Source organism: Perognathus longimembris, chromosome 2 (genome assembly GCF_023159225.1).
Source record: "Perognathus longimembris pacificus isolate PPM17 chromosome 2, ASM2315922v1, whole genome shotgun sequence".
In the NCBI taxonomy this organism is placed as follows: Eukaryota; Metazoa; Chordata; class Mammalia; order Rodentia; family Heteromyidae; genus Perognathus; species Perognathus longimembris.
The window spans coordinates 23,350,793-23,366,500 of record NC_063162.1 but is presented as its reverse complement, the minus strand read 5'-3'; the positions used below and the strand labels follow the sequence as shown (position 1 = coordinate 23,366,500).

The window sequence follows — 15,708 nt, the reverse complement described above, 5'->3', positions numbered from 1 at the left end:
GAGGGGGGTCATGTGATAAGCTCCCAGCCTATCAGCGTCCTGGCCGATCGCCTTCTCTCGCTATCATTTCCCTTTACCCCCACCTTAATAAATCAGATAGCTCTTGAAGCTTCTCCGAGACTCACCTATGCCTGGCTTTCTTTACTGGTAAGGAGGTGGGTAAGCGTTCTCGTTCGGCCGTGTGCACGTGAGGTCAGTGCTGGCTCCCCTGCTCCATCCTGGCCCTACCTGCGGGCCGGGTGACCAGGAGAGAGGGTGAGAAAGGGAGTGGTGAAAAGCGTAGCTGAGCCTTGATCTTCACGCCAGGGGAGGCGACCCGAGCCCGACAATCTATTTGTTCATATTCATTGTTTTCTTTTAATTTTTGTTAATAAATTGAGTTATTTGTACCTTAAAATCTTCCTCATTCTAAATTTTGCTGATAATATTCCTATGGGGTCATTTATAAGACCAGTAGTTAGAGCTAGAGTTTGACCAAATTTAGGTTCAATTTTTTAGCTAGGATACTTCCTTGGTTATAATGTATGCTCTCTTTTCCATCACATAAAAGGACAAATAATGCCTTGCTGGGCTAAATCTATCCTCTCCTTTATGGAGAGACTAAGCCTTTCATCCCCTTATGTGTTCCTCATATCCTCTGGCCAGTAGGAAGTAATGCAGGAGCAAGGGACACGGATAGCCTCGGGCAGCGTGTGGCTTCGAGAATGCCCTTCACCCTCCCTATACTCGCCTAGGAGGCCAGGTAAGCATGGACACCCCGGAGTCAGCTTCAAGGAGCTTCCCAAAGTTTTATTGGGGGGGGTGTTATATAACAGTAATGGCGGCAGGAAGAGGGGGGACTAACTGGGTATTAACGATTGGCTAATGGACTTTCCATCACGGTGACGTCACGGTACTTCCCGCAGAGGCGGAGACCACAGTCCCCCAAGGCCCGGCGCCATGGGGGCTGGTTTGGCTGCCTCTTCTGGTTTCGGACCCAGAAGGAGGTGGGACTACTGACTGGCTAGCAGCCAGCAGTCCCAGGTCTTAAAGGTATAGCCATCCCCTACAATGCCTGGTTCTTACAGCAGTATGTGGCATACTAAAAATTGGGCCAGTGAGTTTCCAGTGACCAACACACTACTTTATACTCAGTCACCCCTCTCCTTTGTCTCTGACATTACCATGTCATATTTAATATACCTGGCAATTATTTTTCTCCAACGTGGTACTATACTAATATTATGACTGTATCTGACCCTGGATCTGATCTTATCTCAAGACCTAAATCATTTTAACATTTGGTATTCTTGACACATAGGAAAATGTGGAGGTCTGTTTTAGTATTATTTTCTCATAAGAATAATTATATATTAAGATAATGTATGCTCATTAGATATTTTAAAATTGAAAATCTTATTAGATATTTCATAAGGTATCTCATAAGAGATATCTCTAATGAAAAACAATCTCATGAAAATAACAATATTTCAACAAATTTTAGTAATCAAGAACATATGCATTAGTACTGGTGGAAATGTTATCATGTATGAATGCAAGGTAACACAAAGAACTACTGGTTGGCCTTAGATTGGATATTAAAGCATGCATTAAAATAATCATGTATGTATTAAAATATATATCATTCCATTGCTAGTTTGTGTTAATGTGATCTGTAGAGCAAAGACATAATGAATTTACAAATACATAAACCCACCAGGAACATGAAGTTAGGTTTCCTATACTGAGCTTGGTATTCTCATCTCAATATAACATAAAACCATATAATTCCTATTCTTAAAATTTGGTTCTATATATGACTACAACACATTAGGGTAACTTTTCTAACTACAAAATGTTGGGGTTGACCAGATAAAATTATTCCTCCACTTCCTGCCATTTTCCAGCTCGTCTTTCTAAATCACTCTCCATATAAAATTATACTTTGTCTATTCAGACTCTAGTATTTTCTGGCCTGATATTATTATATTTATTTACTATCACTAGGAGAGCCATAAAAATACTGTGCTTAGGAAGTGGAACTGTAGATCAAATGATAGAGTTCTAGCCTTGAACAAAAAAGTTAAAGAACAGCACCCAGACCCTGAGTTCAAGCCCTGAGATGGGCACACATACATACAGAGAAAATATTGTGCTTAAATAAATTCAAGAATTAAAACTAATTTTGTCTTATATTCTCTTACAGAGGTGTGTGTGTGTGTGTGTGTGTGTGTGTGTGTGTGTGTGTGTACAATGATTGTTACCAGTGGTACTATTAGAAAAGTTCTTACATTGTTGATCATTAAGTAAGCGATTATAACTGAGTTCTGCTATATAATTTCACAGGTATGTTTGCATTTGTGTTGATAAGCAAATGTTTCCACACTATCCTCCAACATAGGATGCTTACACTTTAATATGTTGGGAAGAATTGTCTTATTGTCAACTGGAGATGCCCTCTATTATAATGATATGTGATTTGCTAGAAAGAGGACAAGGTGGTGGGCTGGGGATATGGCCTAGTGGCAAGAGAGCTTGCCTCGTATACATGAGGCCCTGGGTTCGATTCCCCAGCACCACATATGCAGAAAACGGCCAGAAGTGGCGCTGTGGCTCAAGTGGCAGAGTACTAGCCTTGAACAAAAAGGAAGCCAGGGATAGTGCTCAGGCCCTGAGTCCAAGGCCCAGGACTGGCAAAAAAAAAAAAAGAAAGAAAGAAAGAGGACAAGGTGGAAAGTTGTTGCTAAATGAGCATAGAGTTTGCAAGGTGAAAAATTCTCCAGAATTCTCTTAAACTGCTGAATTGTATACTTAGAAATTGTTAAGATAGGGCTGGGTGCTGGTGGTTCACGCCTGTAATCCTAGCTACTCAGGAGACTGAGATCTGACATCTCTTATTGGTTCCTTTGATATATAGTGGCACTGGGGAGGTTTGGTGAACTTTAGGAACTGGTAAGTTTATCTGTCCCTGGAAATCCTAGCTCACATGTCTATCCACTGGGATGAGGTAAGCATGCATCCAGGCAAGGTTAACTATTAAGTTGTTGGGATGAAAGGTCAGGAGTCTTACCTTTAAGTGGAACATCAGAATGAGAAGAACACATTAGTAGCTACAATCCACCTTCTTGAAGGAAAAGAGTACTGAAGAAAGAACACAGCCATAGAAGTCTTCAGTGAAGAAGTTCTCCAAGAATCATTATGGAGAACTTCTGCAACTCTACTTTTTGGGTGAGACAATACATTTATTCTCCTTGTTTTCTCTTTTCTCAAACTCAGAGTAGGAGTGTATTTTGTTAGTGTAGACACCAACAAGAAAAGTCAGCAGTGAAATTTGGTTACAGCTCAGGCTTTTGAATGAAAAGACAATTCACACTGCCTCCAGATGATATGTTATCTGGGAAAGATAATAGACTTTATTCTTTAACATGCATGTCATTTATCTCAGACTGTTTCCTCCGACTAAATTAGCTACAAAGTTGCCTTCTCAACAAAGAAATGAAGGGAGGAAAAAAACTTTCCAATTTCTTTGGTGTTAGTAATGACAATTGTTGTATACTTTGGGGGCTAGGAAGAAAAGGAGAAGTTCTATAACTGTTATTGAGATATGTTGATAATAATATGATAATATATTGTAGAGGAAGTAGTAACTAATAGTATAGACCAGAAGTACAAATGAGGATGGGGCAAGTTTAGGCATTCTGAGATAATTTTTGAACAATTAGAATTGGGCAATATTGTTTTTTGAGAAGATAAGGAAGACACACCACTGGAGGAGTGGTCAGGTATTTGGGAGCATAAAGGATAGTATAATATCTGGAAGCCTCCACAGAGGGTTTTAAGGCAGAGGGCAGCTACCATTACCAAATGGCTTAATGGAATGGAGAATTAAGCTGATTGCCAGTATTACCTATTTTTGCTAGCTATTCGGGAGGCAGAGAATTGAAAGATCTCTGTTCAGGCCAACTTGGGCAGAAAAGTCAGGGAGACTCCATCCATCTCCACTTAATTAGCCAAAGGCTGGAGTGGAGGTGTGGCAGAAAACCCAGTTGAGCTCTTGAGTTCAAGCCCCAGTATTAACATGAGAGAGAGAAGAGACAGAGAGAGATTGTTTTTAGCACTATCAGATGAGACCAGGACATGAATACCACCAGAAGGTGAAACTTAGTAGGCCTCACTATCTTTTTTTTTTCCTTTGTCAGTTCTGGGGTTTGAACTCAGGGCCTGGGCGCTGTCCCTGAGCTTTTTGGCTCAAGGCTAGTGCTCTACCACTTTGAGTCGCAATGCCATTTCTGATGTTCTGGTGGTTAATTGGAGATAAAGAGTCTCATGGATTTTCTTGTCCGGACTGAGTGTCTCATGGATTTTCCTGTCCGGACTGGCTTTGAACCATGATTCTTAGAGCTTAGCCTCCTAAATAGCTAGGATTATAGGCATAAGCCACCAGTGCCCACCACTGCTATCTGGACTCATCACTTCTTGAGAAATCCTGAGATTGCCTTCCAAATCAGGCACTTCGACTTTTATAGAGTTTGTACCAATACTCATATGAGACAATTTAAAACTATTTAAAGGAAAAAATTTAAAATCTGCTCTCATACAACTCAGTGGTTATCTCCCACCCACAAGATTCTTCTATTTATTATGTTGTATGGGGAGAAAACAGAGAAACCATATTTTGAAAGACCAAATCAGGAGTCTTTATTAAAAGGCCAGTGACTGCATGGTAGATTCCTGTCTCAAAGACCAGCAGCCCCCAACAGAGCTTGCACCAAGCTTTTAAAGATAACAGCCACATACTTGGGGTGGAGATCAAGCCTTAACAAAAGCAGACCTTATATGGACATGCTCAGGTACCAGCAGAACTTTTCCATATAGGGGAAATCGTAGAGGCTTCTCAGAGGTACATGATTCATGCCATTTAGGGAGGTAATCAAGGCAGAATCAGAGCATTCTCTATGCAAAACTTTTCTAAGGCTATGACATCTACGTTTATCTGAAGCAGAGTCCTCCTAGCTCACCTTAGGTTAGGCCTCTGCATTCAGTGAATGGCCTCTCTCACCTCTAGGCTTGTCAGCACTGGATAAAGTCCATCCAGCAAGAGGCACCAAAATGGCTGTAAGAAATTACTTAGACTTAGCTTCCTTACTTCAATTACAGTATATGAAGTCCAGTACAGAACTTGCTGGGAGTATGCTTTCTGTTGATCTTGTGCTGAAATTGACCAGGCCATCTTGATTATTATTATTTTTTGGTTTGGCCAGTCCTGGGCCTTGGACTCAGGGCCTGAGCACTGTCCCTGGCTTCTTCCCGCTCAAGGCTAGCACTCTGCCACTTGAGCCACAGCGCCGCTTCTGGCCGTTTTCTGTGTATGTGGTGCTGGGGAATCGAACCTAGGGCCTCGTGTATCCGAGGCAGGCACTCTTGCCACTAGGCTATATCCCCAGCCCCATCTTGATTATTTTTATATAAGCCCCTGGGACTATAGCAGACTACTTGTCATATGCTGACTAGGCATTCCATTGACTGGTGTCTACATGTTTGACCATTTGACAGTAAGTACATCTAGTGCTAGAAAATAAATAATAATACAATTTTATACTCAGGTTGATACTCTTCCCATTGGATTGAGGAATAGTCCCTTTTCTTAAAACTTGCCAAATGCTCTGAGTTTTATTCAGAAGAGCTGATATAAAAATTTGCTTTATCTAGCACATAGCTGATGTAGAAATAACAGGAAAATAGGTGCTTAGTGATTGAGATGGTTAGAAAAGTCACTAAACATCGTGAAGTAGAGAGCTTATATCCATGAGGATGGACAAGAAAATATGGAGAATTCCAGTGTTAGTATTTGGTCTGCCCAAGGAAGCACAAATTTAAAGGACAAGGCTGGATGTAGATGTGGAGTTGAATTAAAAAATCACTTGGAAGCTTGTGGGGTATGATGGGGATGGGCTTGTTTTGTTTTTAAATGGATGAATCCAGTAATACTTTCTACCTCCTCAGAATTCCTCATACCTGAATACCCCAGAGGCAGACCTGCCACTTTGTTTTGAACAAACTGTTTTGGTGTGGATTCCACTGGGTTTTCTTTGGCTCCTGGCACCTTGGCAACTTTTCCATGTATATAGATCCAGAACGAAGAGATCTTCTATAACTAAATTCTACCTTGCTAAGCAGGTACAGTAACCCTGTGTTTTCACTCTACCTCCTTGTGGCATAAGATTTTCTCTTGATGGTGTCTTCTTCCTGGTATTTTTTTTTTGATGGTGTCTTCTTAGTTTTCCCAGGTATTGCCTTGCCAGAAAAAAAACAACAAAACATTCTTTAGGTCTTCCCTCTGTGTTACTGGCCTCCTGCCTTATTTCTTTGTCAATATAGCTATGATTTTACACAGTAGTGACTTTTAATTCATATGGATTTAGGGAGCTGAGACACAAATGAAAGTAATACTTCAAATCATTAGTATTTTTCCTGTATTTGGGAAGTGAACAGTGGATCAAATGTCTTAAAACTACCTCTAACTAAATCAGCAGTTCGGCTGGCACTTAGCAAAAAGTGAAAATGAATTAAAGAGTGCATCTTCTGCATCATATAGGCAATACAGTCATCACTCATCCCCCAAACTTGGATCAAAACTGGGTTTCTGTTTTCCCTAAATAGAATTCCCAGAATTCTATGAGCCCTAGAGTTTTCCTCTCATAGTGGAGGGAAGACCTCAAGAAGCCTGAGTAGGGAAATAATGGAATGGGTACAGGCTGTGGCAGAGAGCTTGAGAACCGTGGAGGAACAAAATGAGTAGAACACAGCCAGAGGCACTAACTTAGGAAGGGATTTTGTAGGACCCCAAATCTTCAGTGAAGGCTGTGAAGTTACCTCATAAAACCTATCATATGCTTTATTCACTAGGGGTTTTTCTTTTAAAATTTTTCTGTCCTCATTTTTAAATGAGTTTTTAGAAAGACACATTGTATTTCTTTCCTCTGTGAGCATACATATATGTGACTAGTAACCTGGAACTTGAGAGAAAAAACTTGGCCACAAAAAGTGGAATTTGTTAGACTGAAAAGGAAAAGAACAGTCTCTGAGAGTTGGAGCAGATTTACTTTCTCCCTTGTTGACCTGAATTCTCATCATAGCACTTGGCATGTATTAAGCACTGAGCTTGAATTCCACATTTGTTGAAATGTTTCTTTTAAATTCACCCTATGGAGCAGGGCACTTGGTGGTTTTTATCTGCAATCCTAGCTACTCTGGAATCTGAGATCTGAGGATCTTGGCTCAAAGCCAGCCTGAATAGGAAACTCCATGAGACTCTTAGCTCCAATAAGCTACCCAGAAAAAGCTAGAAGTGGCACAGTGGCTCATGTGGTAGAGCACTAGCCTTGAGCAAAATAAGCTCAGGGACACCACCAAGGCCCTGAGTTATAGGCCTAGTGTTAGCATTTCCCTAGCCTCAGGTCCTCAGCTCCTCCCACTAGCCCCCAGACCCACCTATACCTAATGAGCCACTCCTACTCACTACCTACCTACTTCTCCTTTACCCCCAGAGAGAAGCTGACACCTGGATAAGGTGCAGAGGCCATGTAGCTCCCTCTCCCGTGGGAACTATGGCCCCACTAATAAACCTCTTTATAAACCCTCTTCTCCTGTCTGTGATTATCTCCGCATGGTCCTCTGGGATGGCTGGGACCTATCCTTTCACCTAGGACCTGGGGGGGGGGGGGGAAGAAATTCACCTTAGGACTAGTGGTTAAGTACAGAGTTTATTTGACTCTAAACATTCTGAAGAGTCAAGTTAAGATAAGTCTTCCTGGGCTGTGAATGTGGCTTAGTGGTAGAGTGCTTGCTTTGCATGCATGAAGCCCTGGGTTCAATTCTTCATAAACAGAAAAAGTTAGAAATGGCACTGTGGCTCAAGTGGTAGAATGCTAGCCTCAGGGACAGTGTCCACACGTCCCAGGACGTTGAGTTGAGTCACCAACAAGAGGCTGCGTAATGAACAAACTAATATTCCATCCTAATAATATCTAATTTTAGCCAGGCAGCACTGATTCGTGCCTGTAATCCTAGCTACTTGTAAAGCTGAAATCTAAAGACCATCATTCAAAGCCAACCCAGGGAGGAAAGTCTGTGAGACCATTATCTCCAACTAACTAGCAAAAAGTCAGAGGAGGAGGTGTGGGTCAAATGGTAGAGTACTAGCCTTGAGGGAAAAAAAAAAAAGCTAAGGGGCAGCACCCAGATCCTGCAGATCCTGAGATCAAGCCTCAGTACTGGAACCGAAACAAAAATAATAATAATCTTAAAGAACATTTTGTTGATAAATAGTTCATATTCACATAATCCTCACATTTCAATATAATTCAGTGTTTTTAGTACATTCAAAGATTTGAACAACCATCACCAGAGACAAGTTTAGAACATTTTCAAAGTCCTATGAAAAGAAATCCTTTAGGGCAGAGAATGTGGCCTAGTGGTAGAATGCTTGCCTAGCATGCATGAAGCCCTGGGTTCCATTCCTCAGTACCACATAAACAGAAAAAGCCTGAAGTGATGCTGTGGCTCAAGTCGTAGAGTACTAGCCTTGAGCAAAAGAAGCTCAGGGACAGTGCCTAGGCCCTGAGTTCAAGCCCCAGGACTGGAAAAAAAAAAAAAAAAAGGAAAGGAAAGAAAAGAAATCCTTTAACTTCTATCTTTCCCTTTTCTATACACTTAAACAACCACTAATCTACTTGCTGTCTATAGAGGTTTCCTGTTCTACACATTCCATATGAGTGGAATCATGCAATATATAGTCTCTTATGATTGGCTTCTTTAACTTAGCACAATATTTTCAAGGTCCATACTTCTTGTATTATTTATCAGTACTTCATTCCCTTTCATGGAGAATACTATTCTTTTGTGTGGATTTACCACATTCTGTTTTAACTCAAAAGCACAAACCTCTATGGAGGAAAAAAAAAACAATGTTTTAACTTTTCCCTTCCCCTGTAGTTAATAATCTACTCACTCGAACCTTATCTCTGGATATTAATTTATAACTTTAATTTTAATCTCTTGTCCTCTACTCTGAGTGTGACAGGCTTAAGTTTGGCTGTTTCTTAAATTTTTCAAAATAATTGTTCTCTCAAGATAATCAGAAATATAATTCTAATGACACTCCACTTCTTCTATTAGAACCCTGATCTTGTTTCAATCCTAAATTTGCTTTCATTTTGCAGCTTCATTTTCTATCTACCTTTGGACTTTTCCTCTCTGCCTCTCCTGTTACCTTGTTTGGTCATTAGTGTGGTGTTTATCTCATCTGGATTTAGTTAATCTACTTGATTAACCTGTAAATTCTACCCCAGATCTATTGTTTAAAGGGGCATGCTTAGTAAATCATTGATAATACTGTAAGTCACTGAGAGAATTGAATGGATTCTCCTTAATCTGTCCCTTTCTCTCTCTTCTAATCTTTTTTCTCCCCGCATTCTCGATTTCCCCAATATTTCCTTTCAGTTTTTCAAAGGTTATTTTACAGCACCCAGGCCAGAGTTCAGCCCCACGACCGACAAAAACAAAACAAAACCAAGGTTATTTTAGCAGTTAGTAATAATCATTCTTAATTTCTGAATACACCTTTTCTTTTAACAAAGCCACTATTTGTGGATACAATGTCTCCCCAAGTCTTACATTAATTTTATTTCTGTTCTGTTCACTTAATCATTTCTATTTGTTTAGGCCCAGAACAAACTACTGTGTTTAATTACCTTGGCTGTCTTCTTAACTAGTATTGATTTTTTTCAACTAAAATGTCTAGTTCTGTTTGCATTTGTAAATTAAAACCCAAGCAAATATAGAGAAGATATAATTAACATATAACTGAAGAAGATACCCAAGCTAATACTTAAGTGAGCGTCCCCATGAGGACTCCCCTGGTATGAGGCTTGATTGTGAGCTCTATGTCCTGGACAAAATATCTGTGTAGAACTGCCTGCTTCCCTCCAATGAAGACACATTCCTTCTGTACCACCAATACCTGCACTACCTGTGAAGCCCTCTTTTAGAGGTGGAAAATATTTATTCTGCTTAGTCTGACCTGTGGAGGTAGGTGCTTGAAACAGTTGTTGTCAGTGAGTTTGCAGTAATGGGGTGTAGGTGAGAGATGAAAGTGACTAGCATAATTATACCAGATCTGAACACACAACTTCATTTCAACCTCTGATTTCTGTTGCTTCGTGGGATCTTGAATGGCCTCCCCAAAGGATCATGCAACCTATTAGAAGATGGAGCCTAGTGTAAAGAAGTTAGATCACTAGGAGTGTGCCATTGAAGGTGAAACTGGAAAATAAAAGAAAAAAGAAAAAGAAAAACAATTGAAGTAGTTACTTTAAAAAAAAAAAAAAGATAAATTGGGATTCTTCCCTCTTTTGTCTTTGCTTCCTGAATAGGCCTCCTCTATCATATGATCTGGCCATGTTGTACTTCCACAAGCCCAAAGACCATGAACTGCAACGTCCAAATCTATAACCCAAAATAAACCTTTCATTCCTTTTGTTTGGTTTATTTTATTTTTGTCAGTACCAGGGTTTAAGGTCAGTCAGGTCTACTACTTAGTAATCACTCTGGTTATCATTCTCAAGGGTGACTGCTTAGCTCTGTTTTTTGGTGTGTTTTTTTTGCCAGTCCTGGGGCTTGAACTCAGGGCCTCAGCACTGTCCCTGGCTTTGTTTTGCTCAAGACTAGCACTCTACCACTTGAGCCACAGTGCTACTTCTGGCCGCTCCTATATATGTGGTGCTGAGGAATCGAACCTAGGGCTTCATGTATACGAGGCAACCACTCTTGCCACTAGGCCATATTCCCAGCCCTTAACTCTATTTTTATCTCCTAACTTACCTAAGGGAAAACTTAACTTCCACCTCCAAATTATTGTTTCTCCCTCAAATTTTAATGTTTATTAGGAAGAAAGTACAATATAGCATATGATATACTTGACTAAATGAATTCCTGTTATTAACATATCTCACTGGTTTCCTTGGAAAATATTGCACTGATCCTGTTAAGGTACAGCAATCTCCTTGGCTGCTTTTACTAAGGACTTTGTATCTTTGTCAGAGTTACTCTAGATGAGTAAGATTTACAAGAATGTGTGAAGGTAGAAGAAGAAATCGTAGTAAAAGTCCTCATTTGGGGGCTGTTTCTCTTCTCAGCAGTGATTTTCTTCATGGTGGGTAGGGAATGGTATAATATAAATCAAGTCTTATGAGCTCACAGGACAATTTTTTTGGTCACTCATAGGGCTTGAACTCAGGGCCAAGGCACTGTCTCTGAGCTTTCTTTCATGCAAGGCTCTACCACTTTGAGTCACAGCACCACTTCTGGTTTTCTAGTAGTTAATTGGAGATAAGTGTCTCATGGGCTTTCCTGTCTGCTCTGGCTTTGAATCACAATCCTCAGATCTCAGCCTTCTGAATAGCTAGGATTACATATCAGCACCTGGCTTCACATGACAATTTCTTTTGGCTTAAGGTCATCCCAAGGTTAAATAACCACAATTGTTTGTGATAGTAACTTCAAAAGTTAATATTGAAAAAAATGGAAGGTTATCATCTCAGGGTAAGGAGATTCTGCTTTCTATTAACTTATGTGACTTATAATAAGTCCCCCCAAAACTTAGCAGCTTAAAGAATAAATATTTTTAATTTAGGAGCTGCCTACCTAGGTTCTGTTTTGGGGTTTCTTATGAGGTTCTGGCCTAGAGATTCTGCTTGATGGTTCAACCACATTGGGAAGAGGTCTTGCTTCCTATTCAAGAGGACCTCTCCTGAGAGTGATTTGAATGTCTTTATGGCAGGGCTGGTAGGTTTTCCCAGAGTGAGTGATATGACAGAGAAAACAAAAAGAAAGAAGCCATATTGCTTTTTATGATATAATCTTGAAAAATCAAACACTGTTATTTCTACCATTTTCTATTCCTTAGAATGGAGTCACCAAGTCCAGCCCTCACACTTAGCATTTCTTAGAAATATTCATCCAGACATCATTTGAATCAAATTCTTACTTGACTACATGTCTCTTCACTTCAGAATATTCATTGTGTAGTTAGAATTTCTGTGTACTATTTTTTTTTCTCTTCCATTTCTGGGAACCAGAGCCCTATAAAGAATGACATGAGTTTAACCACCATTTTTTTTCCTTCTCAGGTACTTGTTGGGTCTCTTCTTATACTAGCAGCAATAGAGCTGGCCTTTGTACTCACAGAAGACTCTGGACAAGCCACCATCCCTCCTGTTAGATATACCAATCCAATTCTCTACCTGTGCACATGGGTAAGGCCCATCACCACTTTCACCATGTTTACCTTCTGTCTACCCATAGACATCTACCTGAAGTGTTCTTTTCTGCGGTAAAATTACATTCAATTCTATCTAGATTTCTGAAGGATTTATAGGGAAGCAAAGCTTGACTGTAATGTAATGGAAGGAAATCTTACATTTCAATCTTTTGAACTCTAATTTTAGAGCCTTCTCTGCTCTTATGTCATTATATCTTTTTCCATGTAATGATCAAAGATGATATATAAGTGTCATGATATAAAAGAATTGGGGGGAGGATAGGTGTGATGATTCTTTCTTATCATCTTGGCTATACAGGAGGAGGAGATATGAAGGTCGGGGTTTGAGGTCAAGTGCAAAAAGTTACTGAGACCCTATATCAAAAACAAGCTGGACATAATGGGTCATCCATGTAATTTCAGCTACATGGGAGACGGGTGTAGGATGATCATGGTCTGAGGCTGGCTCTGGCAAAAGCAAGAGACCCTATCTAAAAGTAAACTAAAGCCAAAAGGGTTGGAGATATGGCTCAAGTGTAGAACATTTGCCTAATAAGTGTAAGACCCTGATTTTAAATCCCAGTAATGCCAAAACCCATTTTTAATGTTGTAACTATTATTTTAAATTGATTGGTGGGTAACCATAGACCACTGAATTATTTGTATAAGCTTGATAGCAAGCATATTTTTGGAGGTCCTATATAGTGTTTTGTTTTGTTTTTTTGGCCAGTCCTGGGCCTTGGACTCAGGGCCTGAGCACTGTCCCTGGCTTCTTCCCGCTCAAGGCTAGCACTCCGCCACTTGAGCCACAGTGCCGCTTCTGGCCGTTTTCTGTATATGTGGTGCTGGGGAATCGAACCTAGGGCCTCGTGTATCCGAGGCAGGCACTCTTGCCACTAGGCTATATCCCCAGCCCCTATATAGTGTTTTAAAACAACTCAATCCACTGCTATCATTTTAAAAGATTACCCAAAACTCAATTTAGATTTACAAACTTTCTTAGAAAAAAAATCAGAGAACAGGGGCTGGGGATATGGTCCAGTGGTGAGAGAGTTCGCCTCGTATACATGAGGCCCTGGGTTCAATTCCCCAGCACCACATATACAGAAAACGGCCAGAAGTGGCGCTGTGGCTCAAGTGGCAGAGTGCTAGCCTTGAGCAAAAAGGAAGCCAGGGACAGTGCTCAGGCCCTCAGTCCAAGGCCCAGGACTGGCCAAAAAAAAAAAAAAAAAAAAAAAATCAGAGAACATCTTGCAGCTATGGAGCTACAAGCACAGAGCAATGATCTGCTGAGGCTGAGTAGAAATTGGTCCTTCAGAGTATATGAAAACAAGGCCTTTGCTCCCCTGTACCTGCCAAGCCTCCTCCTGGAATTTCTGTTTGCTACTACTACTATAGAATAAGCAGAGAAGGATCTAGACAGTAGTATACTGGGCCTGGTGCATATACAGCTCTTTATTAGTGACACTGCATTTAGTGACAGGGTGGAATTCAAAATCTACCATAGCACGAAATATTTATACCATGAAAAATGGCAAATGATGCAAGCCTTATTCCCCCACAATACTAGTTTACTAGCATAGCACCTGATCTAGGAAACCAACCTAGCAGCTAAACAAGGTGATAAAAGGTCAAGTTTGGTGCTAACAGAATTAATTTATTAGCCCAATATTAGAAAATCAAGATATGGAATACTTGCATCTATTCATCAGAATCTGCCTTTTCATTGAGTCTTGAAAAAGTTTTCATAATTCCCAAAGTAATTCCTCTCAAATGCACATTAACCCTCTTATTTCTTAGCTAATTTCCCACCAAAGGTGGTAAATAGAACTGAAGCATTGGAAGCAATGAATTAGTTAGATAGTGTCAGCGAGGAAATGCACAGTTCAACATTCACCTGTGCTTTGCCTGGCCACATTAGTATCAACAATCTCCTCCTTTAGAGCTCCTTTCTTCTCACTTCATCTGACACCCTCGTCCACTCCTCTCCTTGGTTAGTAGTAACACTGTGCTTCAGAACTTCATGTCCATTTCTTTCTAGCTCCTGGTTTTGCTAGTCCAACACCTCAGGCAGTCATGCATACAGAAGAATTCTTGGTATTTGTCGCTTTTCTGGATTCTTTCAGTACTCTGTGGAACTTTCCAATTTCAGACAATGCTCCGAGCACTCATACAGGTAAGCAGGGAAAAGAAGGTAACACGAGGAGGTACTTCTGGGCAACTTCTAAGTCAAGCAAATGGCATCAAGTAATTTGAGTTCCAGGATAGAATTGTATTGGAGGAGGGGTGGTTGATAACAGTCTCTAATCACAAGCACTGATACATATGGGTTGTTTAGACTTAACTTGGATAAAACTTGGCTTTTCTTTCCCAACACCTTCCCCCTACAGGACAGCAAGTCTAATATGGTCTATTCCTGCCTATACTTTGTGTCCTATGGATTCCAGATCCTGATCCTGATCCTTTCAGCCTTTTCAGAATCAAGTGATTCATCACATGTGAGACTCTAAATATGCCCATTTCATATACTATACTACTTCAGACTTAGGAAATGTGACTTTGAGGTGTCTGGGTCTTATGGAAGTCCTATGATCCTCAAATAATGTACATCTTGAGCATCCCTAATCTGAAAGTCTAAAATCCAAAATTCTTCAAATCTGAAACTTTCATAAAGTCTATGCGTATTACAAAAAATTTTTAAAAAACTTTCAAAGTCTGACATTAGTCAGATACTAAGCATTTCAGATAAGGGATATTCAACCTCTAATGTAGAATTTTTTATACACAAAACAATGACAAGCATACTGAACATGAATTTCACTCTTAAATCTTCAGCACAAGTGGCTAATGTGTACATCCATTCTAGAAAATCAGATTATTATTCTCTTAGTGACATCTATTATCATTTGGTAAAGGTCTTCAGATAGACTTATGTTGACCAACTGACTCTAGCATCTTACCAAATTTTCAACACAGCATAGTTATCTAGAAAAGTCAGTTTCTAGTTTTAGAGTTCCTGTTTCCAACTGATTTACTTTTTAATTTTTTGTATCTTTCAGAATCCTTCATCCACGGCTTCATTTCTGAGTAGCATTGCCTTTAGTTGGTATGACAGGTAGGAAATGCCTGGAGTATGAGTTTATCCATATTTCTACTCCCTCACCAGTCTGAAGGTGAAGAACATTTTAAAATATAATTTCGTGACTCAGAGTCAGAAAATATTAAAACATAAGTCAGTTTAATTCAGCTCCATTATTGGGCTGATTAGGAGGATCATAGTGGATGGAAGACAATTGCTCTTAAGAGCCTGGGAATGCCACAGGAGGAAAAGAAAGAGACAACAGGAGAAGAAAGGAAATGGAGAGGTAGTACGGCACATACTTGGTGGATAAGGGACGAAGTAGCTAGTC

At 40.1% G+C, this 15,708-nt stretch overlaps 1 protein-coding gene across 1 annotated transcript in view; it reads left to right on the top strand.

Moving 5' to 3' along the window:
• The first annotated feature begins 3,053 nt into the window (after positions 1-3,053).
• Positions 3,054-15,708, top strand: part of Abcc2 (ATP binding cassette subfamily C member 2) — a 46,802-nt gene continuing 34,147 nt past the window's right edge. Inside the window, exons 1-6 of the mRNA XM_048338491.1 lie at positions 3,054-3,207; positions 5,983-6,156; positions 12,168-12,293; positions 14,340-14,474; positions 14,689-14,796; positions 15,358-15,413. Of these exons, the coding sequence (XP_048194448.1) occupies positions 3,178-3,207; positions 5,983-6,156; positions 12,168-12,293; positions 14,340-14,474; positions 14,689-14,796; positions 15,358-15,413 (629 nt within the window). The 5' untranslated portion in view covers positions 3,054-3,177. The remainder of the gene's footprint in view (positions 3,208-5,982; positions 6,157-12,167; positions 12,294-14,339; positions 14,475-14,688; positions 14,797-15,357; positions 15,414-15,708) is intronic.